The 17175-nt window shown below is 45.3% G+C and overlaps 1 protein-coding gene across 1 annotated transcript in view; it reads left to right on the top strand.

Annotated features, from left to right (window-relative positions):
- Tmem156 (transmembrane protein 156) overlaps positions 1 to 16419 on the top strand; it is a 35013-nt gene extending 18594 nt beyond the window's left edge. The window contains exons 3-7 of the mRNA XM_015993437.3: positions 254 to 514; positions 2149 to 2268; positions 5510 to 5593; positions 14026 to 14128; positions 15965 to 16419. Of these exons, the coding sequence (XP_015848923.1) occupies positions 254 to 514; positions 2149 to 2268; positions 5510 to 5593; positions 14026 to 14128; positions 15965 to 15998 (602 nt within the window). The 3' untranslated portion in view covers positions 15999 to 16419. The remainder of the gene's footprint in view (positions 1 to 253; positions 515 to 2148; positions 2269 to 5509; positions 5594 to 14025; positions 14129 to 15964) is intronic.
- The last annotated feature ends 756 nt before the right edge of the window (positions 16420 to 17175 follow it).

The following is a 17175-nucleotide window of genomic DNA, read 5'->3' as shown; positions in this document are numbered from 1 at the left end:
GGTTCAGTTTGGGAGGAACTTATTTACTATTTCCCGAACAGAATGGATCATCCCCCCGCCCACGCTATCAGGACAAGGACTCCAACGTCCCCACAGCCTTCAATGGTAGTTGATTTATCTTGGTTATGGAAGTCCCACTGACAGGTGTCAGGTCATATCCGACTGCAGTGCTGACAGCCCCCGTGAGACTTCGCTCTGGATTGTGTTTTCTTATTGGACACTCTGCAAATAACCCTTCTGCACCTCTTTCTAGGTCTTATCATGAGGGGGTCAATGGAGGTGAAGGCAAATGACGTTCCCTCCCCTTGTGAGCATTTCAACGTCACCGTCGCTCTTCTAGTTGACACCCCGAGGGAATACAACACTACCTGTACCCCTGGAACCCACCCCGGGAATTCCACAACCGCAGGAGAAGAGCCAACCAGGGAAGATTCTCTAAACCACACTTGTGGGATCATGGGAAACATGAGCAATTGTACTCACATTTCCATGAGCCTAGAAATGGCTGTGAAATGTAAGTTTGAAAGGATCAGAGGGGAAAGGAGAAGCTGGGCATCCATGCGTAGAATTAAGAAAGGGCTGTGAAAGTCACCAGTGGTCAAATAGCTGAAGAGTTCCATGGCTGAAACAATACCATTTGCTTTTCTTTCAAAATGTGTTTCCATGGGACTCAGCCATAACCTGAGACAGAGGCGACATGTCTGGGTTGTGATCTGAGGAACACTAGAAGGGTCCTGTCTCCTAGGATACCCGCAGCATGCCTGGTGTCTGTGCTCCATGGAAAGCCAGTACACCTCAGTACTCAGAGGTGGGAGTTCTCTTAGAAGGTGAATGTCCACACATGATGCCCTATTAAAGTTGCCTTTGGGCCAGGTTAACACATCCTCTCAGAGCTGATGCAGCCTGGGTGAACAGAGCTCTCTGATGTGATGCTGTGCAGAGTAGGCTCTTGGGGGTCCACTGGCTGTTTCTGAGGGGAAGCTCAGACATTTAAATTCTGCTCAAGGCTTATTAAGTTCCTTGCACCCTGGTCTGAACCCCACAGTTAATATTTTCTGCTAAGCAGTGTGCCCTCACCTCACTCATAAAATCTATTATTAGAAGGCATTTTATGATATAGTCATTTAATGAGTGCCTTCTGCATGTCAAGCACCATGCCTGGATGGGGGCCCAGAGTCAGATGAACCTAAAACCAGAGGAAGGACTCACACAGAAACAAGCGGCCCCCTGGAGCTGCAGGTGCCACGACAGAACTGTTTGCTGGGGCATTTTGGTACCCCAAAAGAATGGAAGCTTTCCCCATCACTTTAGAATGCTTTCCTAAAGCTGAATCATTTTAAAGGTAATTAATATTTTTAAATTATGCTTACAGCAAACATCGATATATAAGGTGTAACCTCCTCAAATGATACGATCAGCTGGGGACCAGGACCGACGATTCAATCACAGGAGTGTCTGGGGGCATTTTCCATCCAGGCTGTAACATTGGCAGAAACCAGGGCTGATCGCGCATCTCCCTGGCCGCTCATCAGCTCAGCCCGGTTCTCTGTCTCAGCCTTCCCATTGCTCCCCATCTCCCTTGCTCTTGCCGCACCTTTGTTAATTTGAGGGCATGTTTGGGGGCTGTGTGGCCCATGACCAAGATGATTAATCGCACACAGCTCTGAGTCTAAGGCTACTTTGTGGCGCTCTTGATGTACAATAAGAAAATTGATATTGGCATCACCTGGAAGTGAAATTAAATGCCAGGATTTTGTATTAAATGGATCCCTGGGAGCTACTTGGCCAATTTCCTCATTTAGTAGCTTCATTTAATATATTGGAAAAGTGTTCAGGACAGCAAGTGTCCCTATTACAGTTAAAGCAGCAAATAGCTTTTCCGTTAAAGGCATACCCCACCACTCGGCCTCTTATCTGATGCGCTATATCATGATGCGATATCTCATTGCATTGAATTTTTTTATTTTATATATATTTCTTTGTGTGTGCCATGGCACACGAGGAGGTCAAAGGACGACTTGCAGGAGTTGGTTCTGTCCTTTCTCCATGTGACTTTTAGGGGTAGAACTTAGGAGGGCTGACGAGTGCCTATGCTTGCCGCCTTTATTGATTTTTATAGTGACTAATTTAAAAAAATTTTTTTTACAGCTGTCACTTGTTCTGTGAAGATCACTTGGTACATTTTAGTGCTGTTAGTTTTTATGGTCGGCATCATCCTCATCATCCACAAAATACTTGAGGACCACAGGAGAGTGCAGAGGTGGCAGAGTAAGTACTAAGAAATAAACCAGTAGTGGAATATGAAGGTGTGCTACTTTTGTTATGTTGCATTTGTTTAACTCTGTAAAGCTGTGTTACTGTGCCTGTCTAAAACACCTGATGGTCTAATAAAGAGCTGAATGGCCAATAGCAAAGCAGGAGAAAGGGTAGGTGGGGTTGGCAGGCAGAGAGAATAAATAGGAGAAATCTGGGAGAAGAGGTAGAAAGAAGTAGTCGGAGGAAGAGGAGAAGGATGACGAGGACAAGGACGATGACAATGTCGATGACGATGATGATGACGACGACGACGACGTCGACGTCGACGACTAAGACTCCAGGGGCCACCCAGCTACACAGTGAGCCATGGAGTAAGAGTAAGATTTACAGAAATGAGAGAACAGGAAAAGCCCAGAGGCAAAAGGTAGATGGGATAATTTAAGAAAAGCTGGCAAGAAACAAGCCAAGCTAAGGCCGGGCATTTATAATTAAGAATAAGCCTCCATGTGTGATTTATTTGGGAGCTGGATGATAGGCTCCTCAAAAGAGCAAAAAGCATAAACCCATTGTCACATGGCTTTGCCCAGGGAAACATGTACAAACACCTGTTCAGCCCACATTTTCTTTTTAGTTAGGTTGGCCACTTACTGTGTGCCAACTACGTGCAAATGCTGGTTCCAGATAATCTAAAAGATTGAAAGTATAGAGAAGACGGTGGCACCACCATTCATGGGCCTTTCTCCTACATGGATGGGCAAATGGGCAAGAAGAAGAGCAGGATGGAAAGGAGGAGTTGTCGGGATGGTGTCTGGGAGGGCTTAGTGGAAGCGAGGGCAGAGAGAGGCCGAAGATGACGTGGTGACACTTGCAGAGTTAGAAATCCTGAGCAGAGTGGTCTCTAGGTGACACTGTGACTGTTAGTAAAGTTTGGGTGGGGCAGAACTAAAAGGAGTCTTTTCAGTTAGAACGGTAGGGCCAATGTTAAATGGCTCTAACACTGAGTATGACCTGGGCACTCACCTATCAGAATGGGTTGTAAGTGTATGGGTGCATACACTGACTGCATGTCAGACTTGATCGACAGTTTTTTGGTAAGTAGTTGATCTCTGAAAGATATTATAAAAAGCATCACCATGATAATAGGCTTTGAAGACATAGAGACTCAAGTTGGATCCTCAGATTACCTCCTATAGCTTTGAGTGAGTTACCGTCACTAAACATGGCTTTCCTCAACTGCCCTACAGGGTACTTGCCTCTACCACATGGAGCTGGGGTAAAGGCTGAAATAAAGAGATCATGCAAGGAGTTGAACAGTGTCAGGGTATAGCTAGTTCTCTCTCTCTCTTTCTCTGTTTTTTTGAGACGGGTTCCTCTGTAATAACCCTGGCGGTCTTGGAACTCGACTTGTAGACCAGGCTGGCCTCAAACTCACAGAGATCTGTCTGCCTCTGCCTCCTGAGTGCTGGGATTAAAGGTGTGTGCCACCACTGCCTGGCTTTGTCTTTTTTTTTTTGGTTGGCACAGCTGGATCTCAATGAAGGATTGTAGTATGACTGGGCATGTTCACTTCTTAGATTCTTACGTTCTTTGACAGGCAAGGTTGTTATAAGTAATGTTCACCTACAGACAAACAGGGGTGCCATTGATTCTTTGGGTTAAGACTTGGTTGCAGGGATTTTTAAGAGTAGTTTCAGATCAAGTCTTATCTCTGATACGTTAGTAATCAAGGCCTGTGGTGTCATGGTTAATGGCATGGCCATGTTGTATATTTGTATAATGACAATTTTCACTAGATGATCAAAGCATGTGTCCTGGAAGGCCTTAACTGTCAGCTTGACACAGCCAAAAATAACCTCAGAAGGGAGTCTCAAGGTTGCCCAGATCTGATTGGACTTTGGGCATGTCTGTGGAGTGGTGGTGGTGTCATGATTCATAATTGATGTAAGAGGGCCAAGCCCACCATGGGCAGCAGCATCCCCAAGCAGGTGGTCCTGAAGTGTATGGGAAAGCTAGCTGAGTATAAGCCACTCTGCAAGCCAGCTAGTAAGCAGCAGCCTCTGTGGTTCCTGCTGACTTCCTGGCTGTGAAGTGAGTCCCCTGGTGGGGAAGTGACACCATGCAGAACAGTAAGCAGGACTCCCTTGATTCGCCTCAAGGCTAGACTGTGACCCAGAAGTAGAAGACAAATAAAACCTTACCCTGTTTTGTTCTTGGTATTTGTCATAGGCACCGAATGAAGTCAGAACACTATGTAAAAAGGACTATTATTTTTGTTTTTTGCATGTAAAGGAGGAAAACTTCCAAACTCAGGTGATTTAGCAGTTTGGTCCAAATCGACACAGTTAATAAATGCCAAAGTAAAGACTTGGTATATGCTAGGCATTGAAATTTTTGTTATTTTGAGCACATGTGTGGTAGTTGAAAATAATTCATAGTTCCATGTTCCTTAAACCATTTTTCATATGTGAATGAAGATTAAGAAAGAAAGATACAAGGTAGGAAAATGCCTAGAAAGACGTGGGAAGTACCTTAAATCTTTTCAAACGTCTGTCCAGATGACAAATGTGATGGCTTTCAAAGGTTTTCCTTGCGAGTTGAAGCATATAGAGCAATAAAAATATCACAGTACTCATGCCACTAGATATGGTTGATCTGCAATGCTTCCTATCTATAGGGATATGATTCTGCATATCTTGTTCCTATAGATAAAAATAGTATTTTGTAAATACGGGCTGGTGCTTTTCATGAGCAGATGGACATAACAGTATTTATGGTAGTGGAGAAACCATTACTTTTAGAAAGAGTCTGTGGTTTTTTATTGTTATTGTTATGTGCTTTTTTTGTTTGTTTGTTTTGAGACAGGGACTCACTATGTTGCTCTGGTTGGCCTTGAACTCACAGAGATGTATCTGACTCTTTCTTCAGAGTGTCAGGGTTAAAGCCCTGTGCCCACATGCCCCTGTGTTTGCTAGTGAAAGAAGACGTCACGATAAAAGCCCTTGGTACCCGCTGCTCCAGGCCCCCTTGTGAACTATTCTGCCTCCTTGACAACCCTTTGAACTAGCACAGGCAACACAAGAATGTGATTTTGGAAGGGAGTGGGACAGGGGCCACTATGTAGTCCAGGCTGCCTTCAAACTCACAATCCTCCTGCCTCAGCTTCCCAAGTGCTGCAATTAGAGACCTAGACCGCCACAGCTGGCAGAATGTGCTCGTTTGTCATCTAAATCTTTCATTTCTTTTCTTGGAATAGGTCATAAATCCAAATCTACAGCCTTGCTCTTAAGAGGAAGTGACTCGGCGAAGCTGAGCGCGCTGAATGTGAGGGTTATCCCAGGTGAGTTCTGCAGCATCAAATGGCCGGGATTGGGATTCCAAAGCTGCGCCCTCTCAGCATGGAGCAAACTCGGGACCCGAGTTCATTTTAAGTAGCCTTGAATTTAGAATAAAGGAACTGTGGGCAAATGAAATCCAGCTAAGTACATCTCACGATCAGGGGACAGTTATGATCAAAGCTGCCTCCTTAAATAATGGAAAGTTTGCCTAATTGGCAAGAAGCAACTCGTGTGAGTAGGCAAGGGAGAGACCGCCGTGGGGGGATGCGCCGGGGATTTATTTTTAAAGGAGACAAGATACCATTATTTCTCAGAATTGCAAGAAGTAATTGTAGAGTGGGCAGAGCTTCTGCTGAGGCCTTCACTTCGTGGGGCGTCGTTGTGTAAAGAGAACTTGTAATAGCCTCAATTAAAAAGCCCCCTGTCCTCTCCGGAGAAGCAGAGAGAGAGAGAGAGAGTAAGGGGATCCTAATTAGAGCAGCGGAGGGCTGTGAGCGCAGATGCTCTGGTTCCAACTTCATCTCTTTCTAATTGCGGGGCCTCCTTTAGAATTCCCGCTGTCAAGGCACACTAAGAAGAAAAACCACGGCATGGAGGGGCGGGGGCGGGGGGAGGGAGGTCATCTTCTTCACCAAAGAGAAAGGATTTTGTAAAAACTGGAAATCCAACCTAGGGCATCCTAGGCCGCCCTGTACACCACTGAACTATGCTCCCTCAGCCACCCCCCCTTCTTTTAAAATTTCAGGCGAGATCTCACTAAATTGCTCAGGCTAGCCTTGAATTTACTGTACAGCTGAGGTGAGGCTCAAACCTGTGACCCTCCCGCCTCAGTAGTATAGGTCTGTGTTGTCACAGGCCTGGCTTGCAATTAGTGTTCATTTTAATCTCTTCCAGTCTGTGTGACGGTTCCTGGCGATTCTCTCTCTTTTTCTCTGTCAGACGAGGTCTTACTCTGTAGCCCAGGCTGGCCTCAAGCTTATAGTTCCCCTGTCTCAGTGCCCCCATGGTAGGATTATGCTCATACGCCTGGCAAGAAAGAGTATTTTTGACTCCTTGAGAAACCCAGAATCGAGTGATGTTCCTCACATTCTTTGTCTCCAGTGGGTGAACAGCCCCTTTGCCCTTGGTGAGAAGCTTGCCCAACAGGAAGCTTCAGCTCTGGTGTGCAAACTCTCTTCAAACGTGAGAGGAAGTGTGACAATCCCCTGCCTTCCACTGCAGAGGACAGCAGCCACCTAGAGACCCAACCAGCCTTTCACTGGGCACTGGGTGCCCGAGGCTCCCTACTGAAATAGGTAGTCACACAGACCCTTAGTCTGGGAGCAAATTACAGTGGGTGCACCTAAAGATCTCAATTTTAAATATTTTAGTCTTCCTCATTGGTATCAGCCAATTATTAAGTCATGGTTAGTAGTAAGCATTAGTTAGAAAATACTTAACACCAGCTGTCTAGGAGTCAAGTTAATGGAAATTTCATGTGGTTCACAAAAAAATTTTGTTTAATTAATGATATTAAAAAAAACAGAGTTGTTTTAAGGAGAAAAATAATTTTTTTTTTAAAGTGAGAAAATGATTCTTTGTTCGTCTCGCTTGTCGAGTGTACCTGCTCGTACCCCAGGAATGGTTCACCCCAGCTCTGCTGAGTTTTGTGGTTGCCTGAGGAAGCCTGGCCATTTCTGTTTTCTACCCGTAATTCTGAGTACAGCAGTCTTGTCTGAGAGCAAGTCAATTGTTCCCCTGTCACCTCAGATAATCGTGGGAGTCACAAATTTTAAGGCCTGGCTAGTGACCAGATGAGCCTCGCAAGTTATATTTATGAGCCTGTGGTTTTCCTGCACCCAAAAAAGCTGTCTCAGGTCTGCCTTCTCTGAAATGGCTCTCACTAAAAACCCTCTGGCTTTATTACCAGGCTTATTGTGGTAATGCTCAGGGCAGACCCAGGGTGATGATCTTAAAAAAAAAAAAAAAAACCGAGAATCCTTTTGAGGCTTAGCATCTTCAAAAGGAAAAGAGGAAAAGAGGTAGGTCCTTCTTATTTGTGTTCCTTTAACCTAAATAACCCCCCTTCCCCATTCTAAGCTGTTCTTTCTGAGAGCGAAGTGGAGAGAAAATCATGTCTCCCCCAGCGCTGTTTTTGAGGCTGCTCTTTGTCCTGATGGATCACAGGCAGCTGCTCGAGAGGCAGAGGGGAATGGGCCGGCAGGAGTTGCTGGAAACACAGTACATGAAGAAAAGAAAAGGAATTCCAAAAAGCAAGGCCCGTGTGTCGCATTCAACAGAGCCTGCTGTGGGTGCCAGGCACTCAGACCAGGATGGCTTTGTGGTTCATAAACTACAAAATCAGTGCCGTCATACAACCACCACGCACACTGAGATGCAGAGAGGCTCATCCACCCCCAAATCATCCGCCGTCTATAAAACAAACAAGGAGAACTCGCCATGATCCTATCCTGTACAGAGTCTGCCACCTAGTAGAGCCATGTGGAAGAAGTGTGTCTCTGATACCTCCCTCCTCGCCTGAGAGTCATGACAACTTCTGTGGTCTGGTTCGGTATTAATTTCCTTAACTTGTTATTTGTTCACTTATCATCACATGGGAGATGACTCTGCCTTGCCTATCCCTGTATCCCTCTCTGTAGCATAGCTTTTGGAATACCATTCATTTATGATAAAAGTTCATGAGACAGCACAGGCCTAGGGAGAAACAGGGACAGAAAGGGGGTGGGTGAGCAAGAATGAATCTTCCCAGGTGTAATGGCGTACACCTAATCCCAGCACACGGGAGGCAGAGTCAGCCTGATCTCTGTGAGTTCAGAGTCAGACTGGTCTACATAATGAGTTCCAGGACAACCAGAGCTACATAGTGAAACCCTGTCTTGAAAAAATGCCAGAAACAAAATTAAAAATTGGAAAAGAAATGAATCTTAAGGATGGGAAAGACGAACATGAATGCACAGGGCAAGAATGATCAGAAGGAACATAATTCTCCTTCACCGAAATCAGGGACAGCAAATTTGGTAGAATTGCTAAGGATATGGAAGACAATGAGAAACAATGACCATTTTAAGAAGGGCATTTTAACAGAGATGTGTGTGTGTGTGTGTGTGTGTGTGTGTGTACGAGCACATGCACACGTTTGTCTACAGAGTACAGACAAGGGTGTTGGGTCACCAAGAGCTAGAGTTACAGGTGGTTGTGAGCTGCCTGATATGGGTTCTAGACCCAAATCCAGGGCCTTTGGAAGAGGAGTGAGCACTACCCCTCCAACACTTGAGGAAGGCATCTTGAGAAATATTAGTTATGTTTTGTTGCTGTGATAAACAGGACCAGAAACAACTTAGCAAAAGGAAGAATTTATTTCTGCTTATGGTTCTAGAGGGTTAAGAGTCCATTATGGGGGTAGGGAGGCACAGCAGCGGAAGCAGGAGCCTGAGAGCTCACATCTTTGAGCCCAAAGCACGAAGCAGAAGGAGCAAACTGGAAATGGTGCGAGTTTTTAAACTCTCAAAGCCTGCCTCTAAGAACTCACTTCCTCCAACAAGGCCATGCTGCCTAGACATCCCCCAAAGGGCACTACCAACTAGGCACTGAATGTTTAAATATGTTCTATGGGAGATATTCTTATTCAAACCACCATGGTAGCCTTAAAATGGATCTCTAGGGGCTACAGCTTTTGCCTAGTGTGAGAGGGATCCTAGATTTAGTCTCTAGCAGTACAAAAAACTAACAACATCATCAACAACAAAATCCTCTGGAAACAATGATCGATGGTTTGATTATATAGAGAAATCAAGACCAAGGCCATAGGAAGGTCATTTGGATGTAAAGAATGGGATTGCAAACACTGCGAAGTCTTTTGATGACTGCAAAAGACAATTGATTGGGTAATTAGCAAGTTGCCTGTAGAAGCCTTAGCAAAATGAAGGAATCTGATACAAGAAGATAAACAGGAGTTTAGGAGGTCAAGAAGGCAAACAATATAGCCCAAGTCATAGCCTGGAAACGGGATGGCAAGAAAGAGCTTCCTGGTAGCTCTACTGTTGGATGTGCCATTTGGCCAGATGGCGGCTTTGCATCTTTCCCTGGATCACACACCCAAGGAAGAGCATCTGGGAGAGAAGGATTATCATCTCTTTGGATTTCTGAGTTCTTTTTTAAAAAGTTTTAAAATTTAATTTTATTTATTTGTGTGCGCCTACTTTTCTGTAGGTACACCATGTTCATGCAATGCTTGTGGAGGCCAGGAGGGGGCATCAGATCCCCTGAAACTGGAGTTACAAGTTGTCGTGAGCCATCTAATGTGAACGCTGGGAACCTAACCTGGGTCAGCTATGAGGGCAGCAAGGGCTCTTAATTGCTGAGGCATCTCGCCAGCCATTGCCATCTCGCCAGCCATTGCCATCTCGCCAGCCATTGCCATCTCGCCAGCCATTGCCATCTCGCCAGCCATTGCCATCTCGCCAGGCATTGCCATCTCGCCAGCCATTGCCTTCTGTGTTCTTGAGATGACCCGTGAGATGTCCACCTGTTTTCTGGGCAGCCATTCTGTAACATCTCCCCCAGGTTTCTGACATCATTGCTTCCGCTCCATCCAGCTGCCCGAAGGGGAGGCAGAGTCATTCATTCCACATCTTGCCTCAAATGGTGAAATTGTCGAAACTCAAAGCTCTTCTCCTTGAATTCTCTAACGAAGTTTTACTCACCTCCGACCGCCCACCAACCATCACAGCAAACATTGGTACTCTAGGCAGAGTTCTTCCTCCACAGGATCCCCAGCACAGTTAAGGAGCATCTATTCCAGGCTGTCTTAGATAAGAGAAACCCTTGTCGTATCAAGCACTGTGCTGATATCTGTGCCGTACTTTCACACAAATCAATGTGCTTAATTTCATAAGCGTTTCACTCTCCCTCTAATGAGAAAACCGAATCTCGGAGAGTTTAAGTAACTGGTTTACTGGTTAAAGTAACTAAATGTTGATGAAGCAAAGGCGATGGGATTTTATGATAAATGATGGAAGTTACTGGTTTATAGGTAGTGCCTAGCAGAGTCAGGATTTAATCAGTTCTTTCCAAACAGTGCACTCTGTAACACAGTCTTCAACAGGAGCGACGACCTGGGGATCAGGCTGGTTCATATCAAAGCTCTTCTTGCTCTGTACATCCAACCCTGGAAATGGAGATGAAACATGTTCCCTCTAGAAAGCTGTAGCAGCGTGTGTGACAGTGGGAGTCCTCACATGAGATGTTTCATCATGGGTTAAAAGCGTTTTCTTTCCTGCAGTTAATGTGGGCGGGCTCTAGGTAACAGAGAAGAGCACATGGACTTTTACTGTGAAAGAGACTTAATGAGAGTCAAAAGTGGGGGAATGGCCCAATTCATAGTACCCCCAAATAAAGCTAATGGCAATGTAAAGTTACAGTTCCCAGCGTGTTTACGGCCAGGATAATAAAGACCGCAGGTTTCAATTTCCTGTAGTAGGGAAGAAGATAAATGATTCCAGATGTTTTTGCAACTAAGCAAGATCACACAACAATTTAGTTTTTACCTGCTTTACCCATAATATTGATGACTCTTAAGATGCAGGTTGGGTTCATAAAGCAGGGAAGGTTATAGCTATGTGCTTGGTTATAGACCAGATCAAAATAGAAAGGATGGCTCTCTTTGTAGGAGGAAACTCATGCGCGTGAAGAGTCCACAGCTGGAATAGAATGATTTATGATAGGCACTCATCGAGTGCCTTTATGTGACAGCCATTTATACCAGCTCTGGAAGAACAGATTGCAGAACATATGCTCTGAACATGTCCTCCACCTGGACCCTCAGGCCCCCCTTGCTACCCACCATGAACACCCCATTCCAACCCAGCCTTTGTCTTACAATGTGGGCTTAACTGACACTTTCCAAGACAAATAAACAATCCCAACAAAATTAAGTAAGCCAGTTACCAAAACGTTAGCAAAGAAGGAGGACCCGAATTCAAGAATAGCCAGGACCTATAGAAAAGGCTGGCTACGGTGACAGAGATAGACAGGTCCCTGGGGCTCACTGGCCAGGCAGCCTGGACTCATTGGGTGAGCCCCAGGCAAGTGAAAGACCCTTTTTCAAAACAAAACAGCAGCACAGGATGGAGAGGGCCTGAGGAGGAATTCCGTGCCTGACCTCTTTATGCATACATGCATGTTCGCTTGTGCACGCACATCCATGCTCCTGCACACACACAAGCGCCCACCTCCACCCTCCTTTCACATACACAAAAAGTAAAATGTAACTGAGCATATAAAAAAAAATTGATGGGGAAAACAGGCTTCCCAACCAAGAGAAGAAAGCTTAGATATGCTCTCCTGTGGGAGATAAACCTGGTGTTGGACAGGAAACACACCAGGAACAAAGGGATGTGAAAACACCTTGCTGGTTATATGGAAGGAATACAAAATGACATTGGAAGGATGCAGTGGTTAGATCCCAGATGTCCCAGATGTAAAAGACCTTTGAAAAAAGTCCTTGGGGCCGGGGGGGAGGAAGCATCACATTTCAGGGCAGCCTGGACATCGATCGACACAGGCAGTGTGATAAGGGCCTTCCTCTACAAATCCATTCTGTTTGTGAGGCTCGGTCAGGCTGAAATCCACACTGGGATTCTTTTAAATTTTTTAAAGCTCTTTGGAGGTTCCTGGAAAACGTCAAGTATTTGGGTGAATTGACAAATTCCTGAAAAGAATGTAATGTTTTAAATATTTCTGACAGCTTGTGTTGCCTTAACTAGAGTCGGTGAATTAATAGTATTTGAAAGAAATTCTGTTTTCCAGTGCAGTGGGAGAGGAAAATTTTCACCTGTCTTAGCCATTCTGAAGAAGGTACTAAAATGGCACACATTAATCTGACTTTGGATATTTTAAAAATCAATCTTTAGAAGTTTTGCTATTAGCATGTGAGTTGCATGACTTTGGACACCAGGGGAAACCAAAGATAACGTACCACTGGAGAATGTTCCAGACTAGCCGTCATTTTGACAGGTAATAGCTTTTCATACTACGTTATGGTTATACCGTGCTATAAAACATCCACAAACTGAATCCACAAGCAGGCGATGAGCGGCTGGCTCTCCAGCCGGAAGAACTTTATTCATTCTCCACGATAATTACTTCATTTTATGAATAGGCTCTTTTGCTATAACCTTTAAGAAGAGCAGTCTCCAGATTTCAAATTACAGAAGGCCCAAGATGCCTTGTCTAGGGTTGTCTAAGCAATTATTTGCACAGAAAATTGATTCTGAAAGCTTCCATGCGAAACCCAAGTCATTTTGGAAGTCTAGAACATCCAGGCTCCCTGGCTTCTAGGAAGGGAGATTCAAATCCAACAGATCTGGGACAGAGCCTGAGAACCTGTACTTTTAATCATTGCCTCTGGTGACATTTAGGCTGAGATCTGTTGGTATATTAGTTTCTACCGTGTAACCAGTTACTAGAAAATTAATGGATTAACACAATATGTGTGTGTTGTCTCTGCTTCTGCCGGTTGGAAGCTGAGCACTCCTTAGATGAGTGTGGCTCAGCTCAGACTCCCAAAGCTGAACAAGAGGTCAGCCATGCCGCAGTCTCATCCGCAAGTTCGTGCCTGGCAGAATTCACTTTCTTACTTCGGTGTGCTGAGGACCTTGGCTTCTTGCTGGCTGTGTACCAAGGCCGATCACAGCCCCTTCATGTCACCGACTGTCCCCCACGACTGTCTGCTTCTTTAATCCAGCTAGAATCTTTCTGATCTTGGGATCTTGATCTGAGAAGACCAGGTCTCTTCTTTATTATGAAATCAGGATCAGACCCACTCAAGATAACCTCCCTTTTGGTCAGCTCAAAACCAAAACAGTTTGGGATGCTGGTTACATCTGTAAAACATCTTCACCTTCACCCAGTAATAGAAGCTAATCACAGTTTCTGGGAACGCTGGTGTGAGGTTGGGCCGACAGAGGTGGTACCCTAGACGTGGTTGATATTTACTGTCCAGGAAATAAAATCAAAGATGCTCAGGGCTCCAAGTGCAAGGGTTCTGGGAGGAGAAAACAGAGAGATGGGGGCTCTGGGCCCAGGTAGAGACTGTTCCAGATCTCATCTGACTCTCTTGGTTGGGGAAGTCTGGTCATTTTACCCTTTAGAAGACTAAATGTGGAACAAATGCTGACTTTATTGGTGATTTCAGCTCTGCCTCAGATTGCGTTATCAGGAAACGGGGTGAGAAGCTGAAGGAAGAAATGAAGGCCCACACGGAATGAGTGAAGTGGGTTTAAAGTATCAGAACCATCTGAAGGACATTGAATGAGTGATAGAAACTGCCCAAACCCTTTTAAAATGGAGGGCAGGGTTCTCGCCTAACACGTCCATATTACAATTTCTTGTTGCCTTGCTAGTGACTGACACAGCTCTCTGTCTTGAACTGCAGAGTCCACTCGAGGGCTGCCCTCAGCGCAGGTCGTGGAGGTGCTCCCCCCAATACCAGAACTTGAAGTCACTTCTGCAGCGCCCCAGCGAGATCAATACCCACGGTGAGTGATGCTCGACCTTATTGACGATTTGACTGGTGCATGATAAACACGAATGGGTTCAGGGAACTCTGCTTGACCCTCATCCGCATTTCTGTCTGGGCGGCGGGCACAGAAGTGATAGACTTGAGAAGCCAGCCCACTGGAATCAGGCGACACTAGCCAAAGTGCCCATTTTCTCCAAGATTTAGGAAGGATCAGCAAACTAATCTCTTGGTCTATTAGACTAATCTCTCAGTCTGTTCAGCTGTCCCTGAAATGTCAGCTCGTCCCTTGGCTTCGCTTGTCTTGGAGTCGAGCCCCAAATCAGCCAGAGCATGAGAAAAGGGAGCATGGGATTTGTGCAGTTGAACCCATCCACCTAGTCATTGAAATAAAAGTTCAAACTTAGCATCTGATACTCTAGATGAATGTGCCTTGATTGGCTATGTTCTAATCGAAAACGATGCTCAGAAGTGTCTTCGAGATGCTCTCCCGTCATTCGGCAAATATGTCTTAAGCGGCTACAGTGACATGCGGCCATGTTCGGTATGGAAAGACGACAACAGAAACATAGAGGAAAGTGGTGACTCTGGGTACCTTCCCATCGGGCTTCGTCATGGCGGGCCTTGTCTCTAAGACTTCATAGTACTTGAGAGGTTATCAGCCCAGGCTCCAGCAAGAAAACGGTGTTTTATTCAAATTGAGTAAGTCAAGAAGAGTTTAGTAAAGGGTCTATTAAGAGAAGGTGTGGAAACTCCAGGGGCAGGGGGGAGAGAATGTTTGTGTAGGAAGATTGTCTGATAAGAGGTTTGACCTGGATCAAAGGATACTGTAGCCTTTGGTAGCCCTGAAGAGAGAGAGAAAGAAAAACAAAACAAAACAAAACAAACAAACAGAACAGCAACAACACAAACCCTGGCCTTCCTTTTCTCAGCTGTGCCGGTGATCTCCACTGGCCAAGGCCAACCAGAGACAGAGAGACTAAGCCAAGCCGAGGTGGCTTGTGCAGCCTTCTGGAAGGCCACCGAGCAGGTAGAAGGAAGTAAAGAGCAGATCTGGAGAGGTAATTAAAGATTCCGCCCAAATGGTCAGTATGCAAAGTGGAAACAGTACCTGCAGTTTGTGTTCAAGAAGAAAGTCTGGCAGGGTCTGCGGTTGGCTAGAAATCCCCAGGTTTGATTAATGAGTGTGCCGAGAAAACACTCCTGAGCGCGGTGTCTGATTCCTCCCGCGCTGCTCCCCATGCCGGGACTATTCAAGCTCACGGATGGATAAACATGCGCCACTTTGGTTATTTGCTCAAATATGAACTTGATGTCAAGAACTCTACTCATTGGCAAAAGTAACATGGCTGTTAGTGGGGAAATGAGAGTCGAGGAGCTACAATCCCAGTGACAGGGGACGGTGGAGCCGCCAGTCAGAGGACAAGAAGCCCAGCTTTTGCTAGATCCTAAGTAAACATGTGGAGTGGAAGTGCTGTCCCCCCATTACCATGGGCGTAATGTCCATGTCTCAACCGACAGAGACCTGCACCAGTCTCCTCTTTCCACTGAGAAGATGCCAAAGGTCCTGTGGTAGCAGAGGCGAGAGGAATCCCTAGCTTTCCTCTGCCTTACGCTTGCAAGTTTCTCGTCACTCCAGTGCCATCCTTGTAGGGATACACCAGGGGCATCGTTGTATAACACAGTAGTGGAGAGAGTCCCCAGTTAGTGACAGAGGAAGGTATTTCATATCATAGGATACAGTGTTTGAAATGAATGATTTAAAATTGTTCTCTACTAATTCTAATTTTAGACAATACGTAAGAAACTGTTTAGGTGAATAATATTTGTTTGCATGAAAAAAAAAACCTTTCAGGCTATCCTTGGACAATCTGGACCAAAGACTTTGAAGAGTTTGGGTCCGCTGAGGAAGAACGGCTAGGTGAAGAGCAGCGATGAGACCCTGACTGATGAGAACCAACTGGAGAGTGTCTCTCTGGCCCACGAGATCAAGGTGACAGGAGTGTGTCAGGAGCTGCTGTGAACCAAGGACAAACTTATGGAGCCCATGGGAGGGCAAGAGAGTGCTTACCTCTAGCACCCATCATTATCGTGCTCAGTGTGGACCTGAGGACTTCATCTTGAGGAACCAAGAATGACCAAGAATGAAAATCCTCTCATTGGGTCATGTTGCAGGTGCAGGATGGTTTTTCCTACACAGATGGACAGTTCCAATTTGGTAAATTACTTAAGAGGGCCTGTCTATTTGTTCACATGTTTATTTGCATTTATAAATCTTGCCTCCTTTTGGCATAAGACTGTTTTTTTTAATTCAAGGATACTAAAATAAAATAAAAAGAACTTTAATGGAATTAAAATTGAGTATTTAAATTTGATAGCAAATGTTTCCTCTGATTCTTTTGGCTCTCATATTTGTTATAGCCACCATGGATATCATGAATAAATCATAGGTATCAGTTTCAATAAGAAGCACGCGTAGACAAGAGGTCAGCTCTTCATATTGAAATGTAAACCAGTTTTTCCCAGAGTTAAGATGGAATGTGGTCTTCCGATATGATTATGTGACTCAAGTTGTGTATCTGAACAGCAGAAGTGAGGAAGCCATCCTGAGTTCTCCTGACCTATCTATCTCCTATGAGACAGGTAAAATAAATCTTTTCCTGACTCTCCTCAGGAATGGAGTCCAAGACCCCATGGGAGAGGTGGTTCTCTCATTCCCAAGCATAAGTAAGCAGCATCCTTATCTCCAGAGATTCAGGGCAGCTGTAGAACTGGAACAAACAGGCCTCACGAAGTCCCATGCCTGCTAATCATCATTATAGCTCACAACTTTCGCCCTCCATGTTCTCTGTCATTCTCTATCCTTCACCAAACACACTCGTGTCTCGGGCTGGGGAGATGGCTCAGTGGGTAAGGCGTTTGCTATGTAAACATGAAGAGCCAAGTTCTGATCCTCAGCACACACACACACACACACACACACACACACACACACACACACACGCGCGCGCGCGCGCGCGCGCGCACGCACGCACGCACGCACGCACACAAGCTGGTTACAGATCT

Source organism: Peromyscus maniculatus, chromosome 10 (genome assembly GCF_049852395.1).
Source record: "Peromyscus maniculatus bairdii isolate BWxNUB_F1_BW_parent chromosome 10, HU_Pman_BW_mat_3.1, whole genome shotgun sequence".
In the NCBI taxonomy this organism is placed as follows: Eukaryota; Metazoa; Chordata; class Mammalia; order Rodentia; family Cricetidae; genus Peromyscus; species Peromyscus maniculatus.
Note: the sequence above shows the minus strand (reverse complement) of the source record. Positions and strands in the feature narration are given on the sequence as shown.